The sequence below is a fragment of the Gaeumannomyces tritici genome (assembly GCF_000145635.1).
Source record: "Gaeumannomyces tritici R3-111a-1 unplaced genomic scaffold supercont2.8, whole genome shotgun sequence".
Classification (NCBI taxonomy): Eukaryota; Fungi; Ascomycota; class Sordariomycetes; order Magnaporthales; family Magnaporthaceae; genus Gaeumannomyces; species Gaeumannomyces tritici.
Window position 1 is genome coordinate 265415 of NW_008804552.1, and position 14452 is coordinate 279866.

Consider the following 14452-nt stretch of genomic DNA (forward strand, 5'->3'; position numbering starts at 1 on the left):
TCAAGTGTCCTGCTGTTTATCCAGGAATGAACCTCTTAACAAGCAGGCGTTCACGCCACCCCCAAACCCTCAGTTGGGTCCCAGGGCAAGCCCGCCCCCGCCCCGGCGCATCAGCCTCCGCCAGACGGAGAAGGAGTCGACGTGGTGGTCGTTGACGCCGGCGTGGCCAGCGCGCCAGCGCGGGTCCAGGGGGCTGCCGCAGGCGGCGTCGAACCACCAGTGCGGCTGGTTGTTGTCGATGGCGCGCAGGGCCGACGCCACGTCGCTGCCGTACAGGCTGCAGCGCGGCACGTCCAGGCCGGGCTCGAGGTAGAAGTCGTAGGCTCGGCAGCCGCCGACTGCGTCAAAGTTTGCCTGTTTTTTTTTGTTCGTTGGGTTAGAATGTGATTTTCGTTTCTGTTTTTTTTCTTCTTTTTTTTCTGACTGATGCTATAGAGAAGAAAGAGAAGAGAAGAGATTAGAAAAAAAAATACCTTGCAGAACTGATAACACCCCTCGAGCGTCACGGGCACGCCCACCCTGTTCTCGACGAACTGGGCCAGGAAGTAGCTGCCGACGGGCAGGCCGTGCACGCCGCAGTACTGGTTGCGCGCCCGGGGCGTGCCCGTGGGCGCGTCGCCGCCGCCCACCGTGGCGGTCGGCGGGGCCGTGCTGGTCTGCGTCGTCGTCGTCGGCGCCGTCGCGACGGGCGTGACGCCCGTCGTGTCGATGACCTGCGTCGTCGTGGTGACGGTGGCGGTGGCGGTGTGGTCTTCGGGTGGGCACGAGGTCGTCTCGCCGTCGCCGGTCGAGGCGACGGCCGTTGTGGTGACGTTGCCCGTCCCCGCTGACCACGTCGAAGTCGTGAGCTGCGTAGGCATGCTGGTCGTGCTGTTGGTCGTGGCCCACTGCCCTCGCGTGGTGATGTTGCCGGTCCAAGCGGTCGACGAGGGCCCCGTCGTGGTGGTGGCGGTCACGCCCCCGGTCCCCGTGCCCGTGCCCGTCCCGGGCCAGTACGTGGTGGCGGTGGTGCCGTTAAAGTACGGCGGGGTGGACGGCCCGCGCGTAGTCACCGAGGATGTGGTGGTGTTCAGGGCGCCCGTTACAACAACCGTGACGCCAACAGTCATGGTGGACGTCACAAACTGGACAGGGCAGTCCGTCTGCGGCCCAGTCGTCGTCGGCCGGGAGAGCCAATATGTCGTCGTCGTATTGCTGCTGCCATTGCCCGGCGGCGACCCCGTCGGCCCCGTCGTCGGGCCGCTCGTGGCCGTCGAGTTGGGGGCGGGGTGCGTCCCGTTCCCCGTCGTGAGGGCGAACTGATGCGGGCCGCGGAAGGGGCTGCGTCGGACGACGCCGCCCGGCCTCTGGATTTCCTTCATGCCCGCCTCGTTAGCATCACGTCTAGGACGCCTGTCTCGTCAGTATCGCATGGGGGTTTTGAACTCACATCAACGCCCCGAGCATTGGCCCCAAGACCAAAGAGGGCTGTTGCAGCCTGAATAAGCAACAAACAGTGCATCTTGATGGCGGATGGAGAGAGTGAAATATGAGAGCAAAATCTGGCACCCGAACCCGAACGAGGTGGCAGTATATCACAGAGTGGTGGTGTGGAAATCCGAGGCGTGTCCTAGAAATAGCATTCATCTCTATCAAGGACGAGCAGGCTCATGGGCTTTATAGCCGCAGACCGCTGCCAACTGCAACATTTCCAGGGATGGGATAGGGACGATCAGTAAATCGATGGAGTTGGATATAAAGGGAGGTTGCCTATGTTGAGGGCTGATGTCTCCCAACCGAAGGGGTATTGCTCCTTGGTTTAATTGGCTCTATTGTATTCGGTCTCCCTCTTGATCGATTAGCTCCCACCGATGTCTTGGGTGGGCCTCGTGGAGGGCGGACTCCTGCCTCCCTCCGCAATCATGGCTCTTGCACATGAGTTTTGAACTGAACAGACACCGTATCGATCACGGCAGTATAGCCCCAAATCCAGACCACAGGGACAAAAAGGGAACGAAATGAAGGGCCCAAAGACGAGGGAGACAGATTCCCAAGCCGAGTAAATCGTCAAGCACAGCGAAACCGTACCGTTGCGGGCAATGCCTCAAACACCAGAACACCGTGTAGTAATCCAGGAAGGCAGCCGCCAGGATACTTTCGGGCAATGCGAGTTCCAACTAGCGGGATCTGAACTGCAGACTTTATTTGGGTGTCTTGCCAATGTTGTGTGCCTCAGCAAATGCAGCATGCAGGAAGGGTATCAGGCTAGACTTAAACGAAACGCCAAGTACTCCTCCAAAAATCAAAAACTCCAAGGTTTCGCGAAACAAAAACAGCAAGAGAATCGTTTCCCTATCCCGCCCAAGTGCAGAAAAAAAAAAACTATCATGTAGAAAAAGAGCCGACGAGCAAAAGAGGACCAGTCAGGCCTAGTCCTCCCAAATCGTCTCGAGATCGATGTCGCCCCTCCGCTCGGCGCCACACACACTCCACCTCTTGCGTTTGTCTCTCGAACCGAAGCCACCGCCAATCATTCGGCCCCTCACAGGGACATCAAGGCTGCCCCTCCCCTTGGTCTCGCCTCTCTCGGCGGCGTCGGCGGCCGCCTTGAGCTGGGCGATGCGCTCCGCCTCGAGGGCCGCCTCCTCGGCGTCGGGCGTGTCCGGGATCGTCTCGAGGCTCGAGATGCTGGGGCTCCGAGACCGCATCGAGGTGGGCGTCGATGGCACCGACGACGATGACATAGAGGCGGTATAGCCGTAGCCGTAGCCGGATATGGAATCATACGGCCTGTAGGACGGTGATGGCGTCGCCGAGGACGAGGGAGGCGGTCCATTGGGATACGACACGGCAGGCTGAAGTGAGGGAATGTATAAGTTCGGCTGGGAGACGTGGCGAAGCGGGGACGTGGGCCGGGTTCGGGCGAGCGGAGACGACATTGCGGGCACGGGAGCAATTCCCATGGTAGGAGAGATGCTGCGGTCGGGCTGCCTCCTCTCCGGGTCGTGAACCGAGACGCGGGTGGGCGATGAAGGGAATGCCTCGTCTACGGGCTTCCTGGGTAGGCGTACCTGCTGCGGCCGGCTGGGTGAGCGCGATGGGCTCTGGCTGCGCTTCTGGGGCGAGTATAGGAAGTGGCCGCCGCCGCCGAATGCCGGCAGTGACTGTGTGCGGATCATGGGTGGCGCGAGGCTCACCGCAGACTTGGAGCGCACGTGGGTAGAGCCGCTGAGCGGTGAAGTGGTCCGAGGCCTGTATGGCAGGGTGGTCGGGGGAAACCAGGCCGACGGAGAGCTCGGGGAGGCGGGTTCAGTAGACCTGCGCATGCTCGGGGGCTTCCGTGGGAGCTCGGCATCGGGGATGGTCGACAAGCTGTGCATTCGCAGAGGGGGCAAAGGCGTGGACCTGAACTCCTCCATCCTCTCCGTCTCGGGAACAGGCTCCATGGTGTCGTTGTGTTGGCGTCTCGTTCGGGAATCCCGCGAGTATGTCACCTCGGCGCAGAATGCATGGAGTGGAGGACGCGGCGGAGTTGAGCAAGAGGAGGCAGTGTCGAGATGGGTGCTGCCTCGCTGTGTCGTGCGGCCGGTGTTTGTTGTGGTTGTTATTTGCTGCTACGTTTGCTACAGCGAAACACGGGGGTGAATCGCTTAGAGCTCGGGGACCGGCGGCCGGCTATGTTTGTATTTAGCCGTTTCGACGCAGGCTTGTTGTGTAACGGCGCAGCAGCTCGAGGGGCGGCGCAAACGACAACAGGGCGTGGGCGTGGGCGGGAGCACGGGCAACGAATGCAGGGCAGAAGGAGGCGGCAGGAGACCCAGCGAATGATTGCAGAGCGAAGGATGCTCGTCTTCAGGGCGAAGCCGTTGATTCGCGAACGGGACAAAACAAATAATCAGAAACGGGCACTACCGTGCTGCCGCGTGCAGAGAACGCCGTGCGAGCGGGGGGACTCGGATCAGACGTCAAGTCTTGGGGGGTGGCGGTGGTGGTGCAATCAACAGCGGGAAGCGTGAGCTTGTTTGTGATTGGATTTGTTGCCACCACGGGAGGCCTACAACAACAGCTGTTGGCGAGGCACGAGGCAAGAAAAAAAAAGAGGAAGAGGGCGGCGGAAGCACGGCTAGATGGATCAGACTCTTGATTTCAATGCTTTACGCTTTCGGGTAGTGGCGGTCGGCTGGCAAGGCAAAAGTGAGGGGAGACTTGGACTGAAGGTTGCAGACAGCTGGAGGGAGCACTGGCGTGGCCTGGCGCTAGTAAAGGAGGAGCAGGCGGGCACGATGTGGATTTCGATGTGAGGCTACTGGCATCGACGGCCAATGACAGGCCGCGGTTGACGCCTTCTGGCGGTGCTAACGGGCAAGCACCACCCAGAACCACAGGGTCTCACCTGCAACCACCTGCAACCACCTGCAAGCGCGGGGCCGGTGCCCCCTATTTCCCCTTTTTCGCGTGGGGCTCAGGGCGCCGAGTGCCAGCCCCGACAGCAGATCTCGAAGCGCCTTCCGCAGCGCCTTCTGCAGCGCTTGCTCCCAGGGCCATCCCGCCAGCGCGAGCTGACATTTCCAAGCTCTTTAGGGCCAGCTTGTGTGTGCCATGTCGAGATTAAAGTCCTGTTGCTGCACTGGCACGCACGTATGGCCAAACAAGCCGGCAGATCCGTGCGGGCAGGGCAACACCCGGCGGCTTGTCTCTCTTGTTAATCTATAGCATGTGTGTTTGTCTACCAAAACACCAGACTGGACGCCCTGACTGGCTGGCGGGCGCCGTCGCCAATGGAGACTGATGGATCGCATTCCATGCCGTGCACCGATGCGGGCTGCTTCCGTCACATTCTCGCGCGGTCGCTGGGTCTGTCGACGAGTCTTCTTGTTTGGGATTCCAGCTTCTTCTAGTCAAGACGGAACCGGTAACGGTGGGCCTGGGAGCCTTGAATCATTCGAGCTTGGGTCCCACGCGGCATGGGAACCGTTTTCCATCTTTCCAAACGCACGCGGTGGCAAGGGGCAAAAACACGAAGAGCAAACACCCAATCTGCTAATCAGCCATCAAAACGTATGTGCAGCACGTCGCGCAGCCCCGGATGCATCAGTATCAGCACACAACACGCGGCACGCGGTACGCGGTTCGCAGCTTGCAGTCCTTTGCTTCACCGAGTCTTTACCTTTGCCGGGTGCCATCCGGCCACGCATCCACTCGCCGCCCTGCCCCTTTTTCCCACAGCCAGGTGACCGAGGCCCGACGCCGTGGGCGGTGAGCAGGTTGGGAGGCAGTTGGTGGACATGCAGGTGCGGTGACGAAATATCGGATATGCGTGTGCACGACGTCAGGCGCTCCATCGCAGGGGTTCCCCTCACCCAGGCCTGCGTGCCAGCGTGGGATCCTGGCCCTGTGGTTTTGAGTCCAGCATGTCCAGCACACACGACGCTGCCCAGCACTCTAGAGCAGAGGTGGCCGAGTCGGGCTTGGGGTGGAGACTTCATGCGCATGGCGCCATCGTGATAAATGAGTACAAGACAGGCAATGGCGGCTCCGTGATGGTCAAGCGATGGCGCCCGAAACGAGCAAGCAAGCACCTGCCCGCCCGCTTCCCGGCGAGGAGCAGATGCCGCCGGCAACACAGCTTCTTGACCCACAGCTCAAGACAAACCGCGCATTCACGTGCCCAAGGGATGCCACTTTGCGCTGTTTGCGATTGAGCGTGCTGTGGCACCGCAATATCTGTGGCTGAGTGGATCCTGTGGCAGCTCCAAGTTCATTTGTTTCTGTTGCGGGGTGTGCCTCCTTCCTCCTTCGTCGACGATCACAGAGAGGCTCAGGTTGAACTGCCCAACCAATCGATCCATCCATCACTCGTCCTGGCACGGTGTCTTTGGCGGCTTGATCCTCAACCAAACACCACCTCCATCCTGCAAACCTTGGCCCCTTCCAACGATCAAACCCTCAGTTCGGGCTGGGCCGCAACACAACCGCTAGGTTGACTTGGGGGGGCCAATACATGTCACACAGCCATCCAATTTTCTACTCGTCTTATCTCGCTGTGGGATAGGGTTCGCCTTGCCTGCCGCTGCCGCATATGAGGGAGGACAGACGGCAGCAGCTAACCTTTGCATCTTAGAGACGACCTAAAGCTGGTTTTCGCAGTAAAGAACCTGTCCACGCCCATGCCACTGCTGGAAGACGCGCGTCCGGAGACTGCTGTCCATGGGCGGGGCCAGGCACCCGCGTTTCGGCGCCGACTCACTGTGGGCCAACTACCGGAGATGGACAGCCGCCTCTCCTGACGGAGCCGACGGAGGGTGTGTGGCCCAATAAGGCCACCGGCATCCAAGCGAACCAATGAGGCTACTGCTGCTACAAAATACCCAGTGGTAATTTTAATCCTTAGCCCAACGCCAAAGAGACATCATCTCGTGTTTGTTTTTGTACTTTTGGCGGCCAAGCTTTCTGGGCCCACCGTTGCCGCTGCCAGGCAGCAGAATAAAGCTTTGGAAGAGGGTGGGTTTCGCGTGCCACCAACATCATTCCATTCGCTGTTTGTTGGGCCTGAGGCCTTTCTTCCAGCGCGCGGTCCTTGGCCCTCTCGAATACTTCCTCTTCGCGCCAGATGATTAGCGTGGTGAGATGGCAATACGGATCGTTTGCTGCTGCGGCGCTGCAGCCAGCGTCGCCTCGGCAAGGCTACCCAGACGAGCCTATAGCGCCCCCTTACCTACCCCCTTACCGCCCTACACGCACGGCACCTTTGGAGGCGCAAGGCTTGGCAGCATTCCCACAAAGGTTCGCAACTCAACGCGAGACCGCTCGCCTTGGGCGTCGTAGGATTCGGATCCTAAGCCCACCATCCCCACAAATGGAAGGGGACTCATCTCACCCGCTCCCGCGCGCACTAAGGCAAGGCAGTTCCTGAAAATGCGTGCGGCTTGACAGGGCACCCTAGAAATATATATCTCCTGCGTCTCACTCCTTCCTTTTTGACAGGACTGAGAGCTTCTCCTAATGCTCGGTTGATTCCGCGACGCCACCACATCAGCTGTCCGTCAACATGGCCGGCCCCGCATCGACCCCGACCATGGCGTCTTCTTCGCCTGTTGTCGTCTTCGGCCGACAGACGTGGGCGCTGACCCGGAAGAACCTCATTCATCTCGTGATTCGCCGGTGGCTCGCCACAGCCATCCAGTGCCTGATACTGCCCATCGTTCTGATCGGCGTCTTTACCAATATCCAAAACTTCGCCCGCCCCAAGAGCGTCCACGGCTTCGGCGCCCCAAACACTGTCCGCTCCTTCGAGGATAGCCTCAGCGGCGGCCGCGACTTTCTGATCGTTGCCAATGCCAGCCGAGGCAGTGACATTCAGAGAGTCGTCCAAGGTCTCCGTGACCAGGTGGCCAAGCGCGATAACAAGCTGGTCGTCGTGGACAGGTGGCAAGACATAGAATCCCGTTGCATCGTGAATCGTCAGGGGTTCTCCAACTGCCATTCTGCTGTTTGGTTCAAGGATTGTGAGTTTTGTTTACCACTTGAGGAGCTGATCTTTACAGTTGACCCCCTTTTTGCTTCCCATGATGACTGACTCTGAAGCTGCTGTGCCAATAGCCCCATTGAGTCGCCCGAATGGGACTGGTAACTGGACTTATAGCATCCTAATGGACCCTGGCCAACGCTTCTCACTGAGTTTCGATGTCTTCGACTACAACTCGGCCGAGTTGGCCACAGTCGTCCCCCTGCAGCTTGCCATAAACGCCCTGATTACAAACAGAACGCAGCCCAGCCTTCAAGTCTTTCAGTTTTCTGAAACCACCCAAGACGAGGCCGACCAGAAGTTCGAAATCGAGTCCGCGAAGAACACCCGCGCTTCCCTCGCTCTAATATACTTCCTGACCCAGCTGCTTGGTGTCTACCTCATCGTCGGGTTCATCACTACCGAAAGGGGCCAAGGCATCTCTCATCTGGTCGATGTCATGGGTGGCGGCGCAGCGGCGGCGAGAGTGTGCAGCAATATCCTCGTCTTCAACGCATTGTACCTGCCGTATTCTATAACAGCTGGCGTGCTGTACCGCCAATATGTCCTCCCGCTGGCCCACCCGGCCCTCGTCCTGTTTTGGTCTATCCTCGCCACCATGGCCATCATCAACTCGGCCGTCTTCGCCGCCAGCTTTTTCCGTGGTGCCAGGCTCTCGAGCGTTGTTGCCGTAGCAGCGAACATCGGCCTTGCTGCCGGCGCGCTCATCGTGGACAGCGACACATACGGTAGCGAGGGGACGGCCATCGCCCTTGCGTTTTTGTTCCCTAGCGCCAACTTTATTCACACGCTGTGTCTAATGGCCCGCTCTATCGAAGCCCAGACGCCAGTGGATGTTGGCAAGGTGTGGATGGATATATACAAGATCAGGCAGCCTTGGACTCCCGTTTTGCCTCGCCCCCCAGAGCCGAGCTCACAAGTTATTGGCCTCAGCATTTGGATGTACCTCATTTTCGTCGTCATCCAGGTTCTTGCCTACCCGCTCCTTGCCATCCTCGCCGAACGCCTACTGCATGGTGTCAGCTTTAAGAGGAGGAGTTTCGTGCAAGGACCCGAGGCTGATGCTTCGCCTGCCGCCATCGAGGCTACCGGCCTCCGGAAAGAATACCCTCCATCCCTTCTGAAGAAGATATTCTGCTGCGCTAGCAGGAAGTCTACCGTCACCGCCGTCGACGGGCTCGATCTCGTGGCGCACAAAGGGCAGATCCTGTGTCTGCTTGGTGTTAACGGTAGCGGCAAGTCGACCACGCTCGATATCCTCAGCGGCCATCACTCCTCCACGGCCGGCCAGGTTAAGATCAGCTCGGCTCCGACAAAGCTGGGCGTCTGCCCGCAAAAGAACGTCTTGTTTCCCTACCTGACCGTCCTGGAACATGTCAGGATCTGGTCCAGGATCAAGAACGGCCACGAGGACGAGGAGGAAATCCGCGGTCTCGTCGAGTACTGCGACCTGAAGAACAAGATTAACAGCCAGGCCCGGCACCTGAGCGGCGGCCAAAAGCGAAAGTTGCAATGTCTGGTGATGCTCGCGGGCGGCAGTACGACCTGCCTGATCGACGAGGTGACCACGGGCCTGGATCCCATCTCCCGCCGCTCCATTTGGAACATGCTCCTGGGTATCCGGGCGACCAGGTCCGTCATCTTTACCACGCACTTCCTGGACGAGGGCGAGTCCCTGGCCGACCAGATCGTCCTGCTCTCCAAGGGCAAGGCCATGTGCCAGGGCTCGGCGGCCGAGCTCAAGAGCAAGTACGGGGGCGGCTACACCGTCCACATCCCCAAGACCGACCCGGCCCCTGACATGGGCGTGCCCGTGACCACGCACCAGGATCGCATCTGCTACAAAGTGCCAAGCACGGCGGCGGCGGCGACCTTGATCTCAAAGCTCGAGAAGGACGGCCAGCGCGGCATCGCCATGTCAGGCCCGACCGTCGAGGACGTCTTTCTCCGGCTGACCACGGATGTGGACGAGATTCTGAAGCGCGAGCTCGGTGACGGCGGCAGGTTGCCGGCAGGGGGCGCGTCGCTGCCCGCCGCAGCCCTTGCTCCCGGAAAGCCCATCTCGTCCTTCCGCCAGATAGTGGTCCTGATGAGGAAGCGCCTCACCGTTCTCCCGCGGTACTGGGTGGCGCCGCTCCTGGCGCTCGCCCTGTCCTGCGCCGTGCCCCCGCTCTGCCGGCCGCTACTGAACGTCTACAAGATGGGCCGCATGGTCCCGTACGAGCGGCCTGCATGCGAGGCGAGGGACGAGACTAGAGAGCCTGCGCGAATCTACGAGCCTTATGCATACCCGGCCCTGCCAAACATCTACCCATCGGAGGTGGTCCCCATCGGCCCGCCGTCGGTCAACGCCTCGCTGACCCGGGCCGTGTACACCATGTATCCTGGCCTCCAGGCGCGGTACTGGCCCAACCTGATCTTTGTCAACACGGTGGAGGAGTTCCAAAACACGGTCCGGGACAACAAGGACAAGGTGAGCCAGGGTATCTTCGTCAAGGACGGCGGCAACTCGGCCATTATTGCGACCAAGCTGCAACAGTACAGCGTCCAGTCCAACACCGCCGCGCAAGTCGGCCTCTGGACCACGATGGAGATGGGCGCCACTATCTCTACCGAGATTGGGGCCTTGCCCATGGAGAGGGGTTATTCGATACTGTACGGTGAGAACGGGTTTGACAGTCTAGGGTATATCTTGGTACGTTACCCTTTGCTATGCTCGATCCTCTCCTATTTCTTTTTCTTATCTTGATCTCCGTACTCACCCAAACTGCAGGCTGTTTGCGCCGTCCTGGCCATCTATCCTGGCTTCTTCTCGCTGTACGTTGCCTTCGAGAGGTCGCACATGATCCGCCAACTCGAGTATACAAACGGTGTCCGGCCGTTCCCCCTTTGGATGTCGCACCTGCTTTTCGACTCGTCCATCGTGCTCGTGGCCTCGCTCGTGTTGGTGGGCACTATCTCATCGCAGGTCGGCTACACGTGGTATGAGCCTGGATACATGTTCATCGTGGCCTTTCTGTACGGCCTCGCATCGATGCTTGTGGCCTACTTGGTCTCGGCCAAGCTGGCCCGCACGCAGCTGGCCGCCTTTATGTGGACATTCATGCTCAACATTGTCGGTTACCTGGCCACGTTTCTGGCCTTCTTCATCGCGCCTTTCAACACGGAACCGGAGGATCTTCTCAGGGTCACCGACTCCTTCTCGTGGGGCCTCGGAGTCATCTTCCCGGTTGCGAGCATGCTCAAGTCTTTCATGGTGGGCCTCAACACCTTCAAGCTCGCATGCCGCCCGGATGGGCACATCCCGTATGGCGGGCATATCCACGGGTACGGAGGGCCTATCCTCTTGCTGCTCATCCAGATCGTGCTCCTGGCGCTGCTGCTGGTGTGGCTCGAATCGAGCAACAGTTTTGCGGCCATGGGCAGTTTCCTCAGGCAGGCGGTGCAGCAAAAGAAGCTGCCAGCGGACGGGACAGTGGAGGACGAAGAGGCCGAACTGACAGGCGCGGCCACGGACGGTGTCTCTAAGGAGGCGGCGCGGGTGGGGACGACGACGACGGACCTGCTGCGCGTGTCTCACGTCAGCAAGTCGTTCGGCAGCAACAAGGCGGTGGATGACGTGACGTTCGGGCTGGGCGAGGGCGAGATCCTGGCGCTGCTGGGCCCCAACGGGGCGGGCAAGACGACGCTGATCAACATGATTACGGGGGAGCTGCGGCCGGACGCGGGCGGGATGATGCTCCGGGGCGTCGACGTGCACAGGCAGACGCGGCTTGCGCAGCGGTCGCTCGGTGTGTGCCCACAGTTCGACGCGCTGGACCTCATGACGGCGCGGCAGCACCTCGAGTTCTACGCGCGCGTGCGCGGCGTCGACGACGTCAAGCGCAACGTGGACGCGGTGCTCGACAAGACGGGCCTGACGTCGCACGCCTCGCGGGCAGCCAGCAAGCTGTCGGGCGGCAACAAGCGCAAACTCAGCCTGGGAATCGCGCTCATCGGCAACCCGGACGTGCTGGTGCTGGACGAGCCCAGCTCGGCCATGGACGCGGCGTCCAAGCGCGTCATGTGGCGGACGCTGGCCGAGGTCGGGCCCGGCCGCAGCCTGCTGCTGACGACGCACAGCATGGAGGAGGCGGACGCGCTCGCGACGCGCGCGGCCATCGTATCGAAGCGTCTGCTGGCCATCGGCACGACGCAGCAGCTCCGGGGCCGGTACAGCAACCTCTACCACGTGCAGCTGGTGCTGCGGTCGGCGCCTGAGTCGACCCGCGACGAGATGGAGCGGGTCGAGGCCTGGGTCCGGGCGCGGTTCGGCGGCACCGTGGCGTTCGAGGGGCGCAGCCTCGGCGGGCAGGTCAAGTTCACGGTGCCCAACAGCGAGGCCGGGCGCGGAAGCACGAGCAGCAGCATCAGCAGGGCGGCCACGGCCGACGGCGAGGCCGTACTGCCCGAGGACGAGCTCAGCGGCAGCAGCGGGGAAAGCACCACCCGCGGCGATAACAAGACCATCGGAGAGGTCATCCAGACGCTCGAGGCGCACAAGGAGGAGCTCGGGCTGCTGGACTACAGCATCGGGGCGCCGACGCTGGAGAAGGTCTTCATGTCAGTGGTCAAGGAGAACTACGTCGAGGATGAGGGCAGGAAGCGGCGGTGGTGGCAGTTTGGGAGGAGGAAGGTGTAGTGTAGTAGCGGTTTCGGCTCGGTCGGACTGACGAGGCCGAAGTGGCCGAGATGGAGTCTCTTTTTTGTCTTGATGGTGAAATAGAGTTTTATGCAGGTGGCATTAACATTATATGGATGCACACTTGTCTATAATTCCCCTAATATTCTTGGCTACCCGGCACATTCAAGTCTGGAGGTGCGGTTCAGGCTGCGGTGCAGCATTGCGGGGCTGGTTGCATGTACCCGGGCTGGATTGGGTTGTTCCTGCCTCTACAGCGACTTGACAACACAGCCCAAAGCAGAAATAGCAACCCACAGGCAAATGACACTAGCGAATGAATCGTGAAACCAAAGGCGTGGCCGGGTTGGATCGCAGGGCCAGCTCAGCAGGCGGCGCCACGTGCTGGTGCCTTGGGCCAGTGCATTGGCCGCATCATTGGCTGCTCAGGTCAGCAGGAACAGCCCACCAGACGCCCGCCCACTTGGAAACAGCCTCGGTCAGCCTCAGCTCCGGGCGGGCTGACACGACAGAAAACGGGCAGATAGGAAGAAAAAAAAAGAGGCCTGATCGCCCTCGACTCCGGCGCTCACGCCCAGCGCACATGCACCCCCCCGGTCTCTGCCTGAAACATAACCGCCATGGACCGGTTTCCGTAGTTTCCGTAGTGCGACTTTTTAGTGTACCTCTTCTCTGTCACTCTCACTCATCTCTCTCTCCCACTTTGACTCGTCCCTTTCTTCCCCATCCCTTTCCCGTTTCGAACTCGCCTTTTCCCTCTTTCTGATCCTTTCCCTTGCCCAGACCACCACCCCGCCAGCCATGATGCTCGACGACTCCAGCCTGCCGTGGCCCGACCCAAGCCACGCCTTTGTGGCAGTCGCCACCCTCGCCGTGTTCCTGAGCCTGCGGCGCTACCTCTACCCCCGGCACCCCAGCGTCATCCCCGGCCCGCTTAAGACGGCGCTGCCCGGCCTCGCCAAGGACGAGGTCGAGAGGCTGGACTACCGGCCCGACGCCTTCCCCGGTGCGAGGGACGTCGTCACTCCTGTAAGTTAGACTCTGGCGTAAAAGTTGCAAAAAAAATATCAAGACAAGAACCGCTTGCTAATCCACCATTCTAGTATGGTTCCATGAGGGTGTATGAGGCAAGTCCCTGCTCCCTGGAACCCTCCAAAGCACCTCACTAACACGGCCTCAAAGTGGGGACCCGAGCAAGGCCGCAAGGTGCTCTTCATCCACGGCATCTCGACGTCGTGCCAGACGCTGACCAAGCTCGCCCACGGCTTGGTCGCCCGCGGCTGCCGCGTGCTGCTCTTCGACCTCTGGGGCCGTGGCTTCAGCGACGGCGTCGGCGACCTGCCCCACGACGCCCGCCTCTACGTCTCCCAGGCCCTCTGCGCCCTCGCCTCGTCGCCCCTGGCCTGGACGGGCGACGACGGCTTCGACCTGGCCGGATACAGCCTCGGCGGCGGCATCGCCGTTCACTTCGCCGCCGCCTTCCCCCGCCCCGTTCGGTCCCTGACCCTGCTGGCCCCCGCCGGCATGATCCGCCCCGAGTCGTTTGGCGCCGTCACCCGCTGGGTCTTTACCGTGCGTTTCGCTTGGCGTTTGGCGTCTGCTTCGTTGTGTGTTGTGTTCCAAGACTGACTCTTTTGATATCTCGGTAGGCTGGTCTCGTCCCTGAGCGCCTGCTCGCCGCCCTCACGAGGCGGAAGCTACAACAGCCCATTGCAAACTCTGCCGTCCGTGGACAAAAGGCAGCTCAACAGCAGCAGCAGCAGCAACAAAATGGCCGCCATCCTACAATTGGGGACACCAAAGAGTCCAAACACGTGACCAACCCAGTCGAGCTCGCCACGTCCGAGATGCAGCACCCCGGAGCAGCCGACGAGCCGGCGGAGCGCCTCGAGCGGCGGGTGATGAGGTACGTGCGGTGGATGCTGGAGCACCACGGCGGCTTCGTGCCGGCCTTCATGAGCACGATCCGCGCCGCGCCCCTGATGGGCCAGGACGAGGCCTACGGCCGGCTGGGAGGGGGAGGAGGTGCGGGGGGCCGCCGGGCCGGCACGACGCTCGTGGTGCTGGGCGGCGAGGACGAGATCATCGACCCGGACCTGTACGAGCACGACGCGCTGCCGCTGCTGGGCGGGCACGAGCGCGTGCGCTGGCGCGTTCTGCCCGGGGCCAGCCACGACTTCCCCATGACGCACGCGCCCGAGACGCTCAAGGAGATGGACGACTTTTGGGCCGCGTACCCGGCCGCGGAGGAGGCGATTGCTTGATGG

At 61.1% G+C, this 14452-nt stretch overlaps 5 protein-coding genes across 5 annotated transcripts; 3 read left to right on the forward strand and 2 right to left on the reverse strand.

The window, feature by feature from the left end:
- Positions 1–1429, reverse strand: GGTG_12207 (hypothetical protein). Its single transcript, XM_009230102.1, has 2 exons — positions 474–1429; positions 1–354 (listed from the first exon to the last, which is right to left on the reverse strand). Exons 1-2 carry the CDS (start codon positions 1359–1361, stop codon positions 70–72), a joined length of 1173 nt encoding a protein of 390 aa, XP_009228366.1. The 5' UTR covers positions 1362–1429; the 3' UTR covers positions 1–69.
- Positions 1430–2160: 731 nt separating this feature from the next.
- Positions 2161–4201, reverse strand: GGTG_12208 (hypothetical protein). Its single transcript, XM_009230103.1, has one exon. The coding sequence runs from the start codon at positions 3423–3425 to the stop codon at positions 2409–2411; it is 1017 nt and encodes a 338-aa protein (XP_009228367.1). The 5' UTR covers positions 3426–4201; the 3' UTR covers positions 2161–2408.
- GGTG_12209 (hypothetical protein) lies at positions 4107–5635 on the forward strand (the record flags this gene model as incomplete). Its single annotated transcript, XM_009230104.1, has 4 exons — positions 4107–4276; positions 4357–4569; positions 4721–4833; positions 5048–5635. The coding sequence occupies 4 exons, from the start codon at positions 4107–4109 to the stop codon at positions 5482–5484; spliced, it is 933 nt and encodes a 310-aa protein (XP_009228368.1). The 3' UTR covers positions 5485–5635.
- Positions 5636–7054: 1419 nt separating this feature from the next.
- On the forward strand, positions 7055–12185 carry GGTG_12210 (hypothetical protein; the record flags this gene model as incomplete). Its single annotated transcript, XM_009230105.1, has 3 exons — positions 7055–7484; positions 7579–10199; positions 10278–12185. 3 exons carry the CDS (start codon positions 7055–7057, stop codon positions 12183–12185), a joined length of 4959 nt encoding a protein of 1652 aa, XP_009228369.1.
- An 804-nt stretch (positions 12186–12989) lies between these two features.
- GGTG_12211 (hypothetical protein) lies at positions 12990–14449 on the forward strand (the record flags this gene model as incomplete). The annotated part of the gene is made up of 3 exons (XM_009230106.1): positions 12990–13214; positions 13344–13757; positions 13835–14449. 3 exons carry the CDS (start codon positions 12990–12992, stop codon positions 14447–14449), a joined length of 1254 nt encoding a protein of 417 aa, XP_009228370.1.
- Between the last annotated feature and the right edge of the window lie 3 nt (positions 14450–14452).

Excerpts from the sequence above, each read along its gene's own strand:
- GGTG_12207 (XM_009230102.1), bottom strand. The coding sequence starts at position 1,361 with ATGAAGGAAATCCAGAGGCCGGGCGGCGTCGTCCGACGCAGCCCCTTC. Across the intron at positions 355-473 it reads GGTGTTATCAGTTCTGCAAG|GCAAACTTTGACGCAGTCGG; the intron begins GTATTTTTTTTT and ends AAAAAAAAACAG.
- GGTG_12208 (XM_009230103.1), bottom strand. The coding sequence starts at position 3,425 with ATGGAGCCTGTTCCCGAGACGGAGAGGATGGAGGAGTTCAGGTCCACG.